Here is a 5445-nt window from a genome sequence, read left to right on the forward strand (position 1 = left end):
AACACGACTATCTTTGAAAAAAGTGCATAATGTTTCAAATAATGTTTATAAACCATATATAATTAATAAAGTTGCTTAAACAATTAGACACCTTAAACACCATGCATGTATGTGGATGTCAAATCACAAAGAGTAGGCTACTTTCTTTGTGAGGCTAATTTTACATGGCTTTCTAAACATGCCGCTCTCTGACAGTGACAGTGACGTGAGGCCAAGTATGGTTACCCATACTAGGAATTAGTGCTCTGCATTTAACCCATCCGAAGTGCACACACACAGCAGTGAACACACCGTGAACACACACCCGGAGCAGTGGGCAGCCATTTATGCTGCAGCACCCGGGGAGCAGTTGGGGGTTCGGTGCCTTGTTCAAGGGCACCTCAGTCGTGGTACTGAAGGTGGGAGAGAGCGCAGTACATACACCCCCCACCTACAATTCCTGCCAGACCTGAGACTCGAACTCGCAACCTTTGGGTTACGAGTCCGACTCTCTAACCATTAGGCCACGACTTCCCCTGTAATACGCGGATAGATGTCCTTCTAGAACGGCTTGGTTTCAGTTTTGACATAAACAACATCTCCACACTGATGCTCTCGTTTTCCGCAATATATGAATGAACAACGTAGCAGCGCCGCATCTATTGGGTTCAACTGGATAGGCTAACAAAAGCATTCAAATGCAATCAATGACACATACATCGTCATCGCATCTCGTGCGCCACTGATAAGGCTGCCTGACGGCTGACGCAGACCTTAAATTTGAATGCAACATTTTGCATTCAAATGTGGATTTTTTTTTTTTTTATTCGACGAATATTCGAAATTCAAATTTTTTTTGACAGCCCTATCTCATAGCGTCATAAAACTAAGGTTGAACCGCTGATGTCACATGGACTATTTTAACGATGTCCTTACAACCTTTCTGGGCTTTGAACGTGTCTATGCAGGGTCAGAAAGCTCTCGGATTTCATCAAAAATATCTTAATTTGTGTTCCGAAGATGAATGAAAGTCTTATGGAACAACCCTGAAACAACATACAGAACTACCAAATTTTGCTATAAGTTTGATAGCATCATATAATAATGGCTGTTAATAGTGTTCATCGTCTGTTTGATTACATCTTCAATTGATTTTTCTGTACATTTCTGCCATATGTGCATTAACTGACAGTCACCACTGATAAGCTACTACTAAATATATTGTAGAAACTTAACTATCCTGAAGGCTGAACTATCCCTTTAAGCAGCAAATCAACATAATTATTTCTACAGGATCATGTGGGAAGTCGTGGCCTAATGGTTAGAGAGTCGGACTCGTACCGACAGGGATTGTAGATGGGGGGAGTGAATGTACAGCGCTCTCTCCCACCTTCAATACCACGACTGAGGTGCCCTTGAGCAAGGCACCGAACCCCCAAATGCTCCCCGGGCGCCGCAGAATAAATGGCTGCCCACTGCTCCGGGTGTGTGTTCACGGTGTGTGTGTTCACTGCTGTGTGTGTGCACTTCGGATGGGTTAAATGCAGAGCACTAATTCCAAGTATGGGTCACCATACTTGGCCACATGTCACGTCACTCACGTCACTCACTCACGTGACACTGAAGACTGGGAGAAATGGACTTACCAAGCCCTAACTTCTGAACAGTACTGTAATGTAACTCACCACAGGCTGTTTTGTGATGTCCACCAGATCCTTAATGTTATAATACTGGTGCTTCTCAAAAGCAGAGAACAGCATGTCCAGCACCTGCTGTTTATCTGCTCGTGCCCTCTTCCCTTCTTCTTTCTTCCTCTTTTCATAGTCCAGCTGAGGGGGAAAAAAAGAACAAAGAGTGTGCATCAACAATCAACTGCATATCAGATACTTCAGACATCTGTTGGACGATGCAAAAGCTTGACCTACATTATAGGAGTGATTAGCCACAGGTTTGTAGTTGGTGGTAACTGCTTTGTCGAGCTGTTGAGAGAACCTGAGGGGTTTAGATAACTCCTCGATCTGCAGTCTGCAAAAAAACAAACAACAACATCCTTTATGAGTTCTAGCTATGAGCATATTAAAGTTTGTATCAGACATCACAGACCTTGAAAAAAGATTGTGTGTGGACCTGTATAGATGTAATAAAATCTATTTTCTGTCTCATTTATGGCTTAGAGTTAGGTGCTCACTTGCTAGTGTTGGAGTTCAGATTTACTAAGCATTAGGGCTGCCCTCGACTAAGGATTTTTCTGGTCAACTAGTAGTCGTTCATTTAAAGCATTAGTCGACTAATCGAATGTTTATTAATAAACAATTTAAATCATAATAATGAGCTTTTAATTGTCTAATAAGTGCTCAAGCACATGCATAAAGCTTGCCACAGCACACCAGCAGAAGTATTGATTATGAACGTGTCAGGGAAAAACAGCAAGGAGGCTGCATTAACATTTTAATAATTCATTGATAAACTAGTGCTTTTTTTGTTCTCTGTTTAAGAGATGAAGTCAGCGACACTGACACGTCATCTCCGCAGTAGTGGATGCGCCTGTATGCATGTTTCATATGGATTACATAATCTGAGAATATCTGTTTTCCATTTGCATTGGTTTATTTTAAAGTAGACATTTCACTCTCTATAGATATATTTTTTTATGTCTAGAAGGCAAGCATACGCAGATTTTTGGAGTTTTGTGCTCAAGTTCAGAGACCGAGACGGCAGAAAGTGCATCCTGTTTGCTTTCATTATCTTACACAGGCGCAATATATTGTTGTTATTGTGAGTGCACACAAATAAACATAGAATCTTTACAGATTCTAAATATATATTACTCTTATCTGTATGACCAAAAATGAGGGAGTATTTTAAGTGCAAGTGAGCGCACCGGTGCCTCCATCTGTCCTGCAGTGAGCACGCTGCTGTTCAGCTTCCACACTCCGCACAGACACTTCAATAGCACACATTTCTCTAGGTTAACATTAGATTGAGCGGCCATGTAAAGTTGTTGCTACTTACATATTTCAGAGGATAAGCCATATTTGAGGTCGATGAATGATATGCGAGCATTTGGATGTCCTGCCCAAGTACTGTATTACCACAAAGACCAGCCGTTAACGATCTGCGTGATTTGGCCAATGTGGATTTTTATCTTTTTTTTTTTTCTGCGACTAATACAATTTTGGTCGACCTCTTCTGGTCGACTAACGATTGGTCGACTATTAGAGGGCAGCCCTACTAAACATACAGAGTTTTTGGCTCACACATGAATCACTTATGAGTTTCTATGACAATTATAATGCTGTTTGTGTAGACAGCTCACTACATTTTGGAATAGAGCTAGTGTGTGCATATGTGAACATACTTCTTCAGCCTCATGTAGTTTTCACTGACGGCTGGTCTGCATTCAGCTCTCTGCACCACCACTCCTTCCAATGCAATTTTATCTTTGTGAAGAAGAGAGACATTCATACTCAATGACAGTTGTAACTGTGTGCAATCGCTGCTGCAACACACAGCCTTTTACTGCTCAGTCATTACATTAGCAATGAGAAGCGCAACAGTGCATTTGCTGCTCCAGGCTGTGACATTTTCAATATACCAATTCTTTAAATTAGTCCATAGAAAGCATTTATAATTGCTGTTTTGTTGGCTGATTGTCAAATCAATGGCCATTAACAGTACAAGGCTTGACGTGGTCCTTCCTGGACCTCCACTCAAGCAGGGGGCGATGGTGAGCACTCACCTGGGCCTGTACCTGTACCTGAGCCGCCGGCCTCGGCATCTGACTGCCCTACGAGAGGGATGGCAACATGAGAACGAGGGGGAGTACATGCCAAATTAATCACGGCAGGCCAAGCCTCACGGCAGCTTCTTACACAGTAGTCAGTGAAAGCAAACGCACAAATAGACACAAACCACGCAGATATGACCAACAAGCCACACAGAACCTCTGATCAGTCAGTTCATGAGTTAGCTTCATTGAAACCAATGAGGAAATTTATCTAAATTAATCCAAAAACCACAAACCAAAGGTACCCTGTCTTGAAGGATGTGGAGATTCATATAAATCATTGGATTAATTTTATTAATTTTTTTTTTAAAGACAGTAAAGACTCTTTTAACATTGTTACATTATTGTTTTTTTTACTTTTTATTCATTATCCTGAAAAAATGAATGAATGAATGTATCACGGTTTCAATCAAAAATATTAAGCAGTACAACTGTTTTCAACACTGATAATAAGAATGGATGCTTAATTCATCGTTGCAATCACAGGAATAAATTACAATTTAAAATGTATTAAATTAGAAAAAAATGCAATAATAATCTATTATTTTAATACAAGAACATTTTAATAATATTTCACAAAAACAAGTGTATTTTTTATCAAATAAATGCAGCATTAAAAAAATAATAATTCAGCCCCATGTTTGAATAACTGGTCCCAGGACATTTAACAGAAGAGAAGTGTCCAGGCTTTGGAACTCAAGCACATTCACAACAACTAAAGAAATCCTCACTGTCACTACAAAATAAAACATGAATTAGCATGGCAACTATACAGAGTTGGTCATGCACACACAACACCCAAGCTTCACAACACAACTCCATGTTAATCAAGGAATAATTAAGGCAGTGAGCAGATTTGGTTTCCAAAATCAGTGGTACTTGAAGGCCCATTCTAATGTCTTCTACCATTAAAACACCACAATCACATACACTGATTGAGAGGCAGAGGTTAGCAACTGCAAAATCTTAAGAGACCAGATGAATGCTATTACAACCTAATATCTGATTCATCTCACACAACAGACAAAGAGTAGAGAGAGAAACTGAATAGAACTGGAGGAAGAGAGTATGAGGCAACTGAAGTATGTACAGGAAATCCCAGAGATGGCACGACATGACTTACCCAATGAGCTGTTTGAAAGCAAAAGTTCAGTTAACAGGAAAAAACTGACACTTTATAATACCTTTTATTAAAATGCAAATAACTAATATTATACAAGCCTTAGCATGGCATAGTTTACACACATTCAGAAATGATTAACATTTTCTTGATCACGGATGGCACAAAATCTTATCTCAACACATTTAATGAGTGCCTATGCTATTTTTAATTTGTAAGACTTAGTCAAAACAGTTTTGAGGTTAATTTACCTAAATAAAGGATTTGTAGACACAATGCTTTTAGATTTGTGAAGTAAAAATTATAGTTTTGTTGTAACCAGAATTGGTACAAAATGCCCCAAGTGGCATGTTGTTGTTACTAGTGTTCAGTTTAATACATATTGTAATTAATGGGGTTATTATTCAGTATTTTCATAAATTAGATGTACATTTCAGGCATCTCTGCTTTTCATTAAAACCTATAGGTTAACTGAGTGAAATCATTCACTTCAAAGTGTTGTTGCTATTATGAATATCTTCAATTAAAATATGGGCATTTAAATATGTATATATTCACA

The 5445-nt window shown here is 39.1% G+C and overlaps 1 protein-coding gene across 2 annotated transcripts in view; it reads right to left on the minus strand.

Annotated features, from left to right (window-relative positions):
* The window catches only part of LOC107691617 (general transcription factor IIF subunit 2-like), a 7943-nt gene that overhangs the window by 727 nt on the left and 1771 nt on the right, over nucleotides 1–5445 (minus strand). The window contains exons 5-8 of one of the 2 annotated variants that reach the window (XM_016490304.1): nucleotides 3719–3766; nucleotides 3338–3419; nucleotides 1905–2004; nucleotides 1665–1808 (exon numbers count right to left, since the gene is read on the minus strand). In XM_016490304.1, the coding sequence (XP_016345790.1) occupies nucleotides 1665–1808; nucleotides 1905–2004; nucleotides 3338–3419; nucleotides 3719–3766 (374 nt within the window). The remainder of the gene's footprint in view (nucleotides 1–1664; nucleotides 1809–1904; nucleotides 2005–3337; nucleotides 3420–3718; nucleotides 3767–5445) is intronic. The other variant, XM_016490305.1, reaches the window with a different exon arrangement.

This window comes from Sinocyclocheilus anshuiensis, unplaced genomic scaffold (genome assembly GCF_001515605.1).
Source record: "Sinocyclocheilus anshuiensis isolate Anshui unplaced genomic scaffold, SAMN03320099.WGS_v1.1 scaffold442, whole genome shotgun sequence".
Classification (NCBI taxonomy): Eukaryota; Metazoa; Chordata; class Actinopteri; order Cypriniformes; family Cyprinidae; genus Sinocyclocheilus; species Sinocyclocheilus anshuiensis.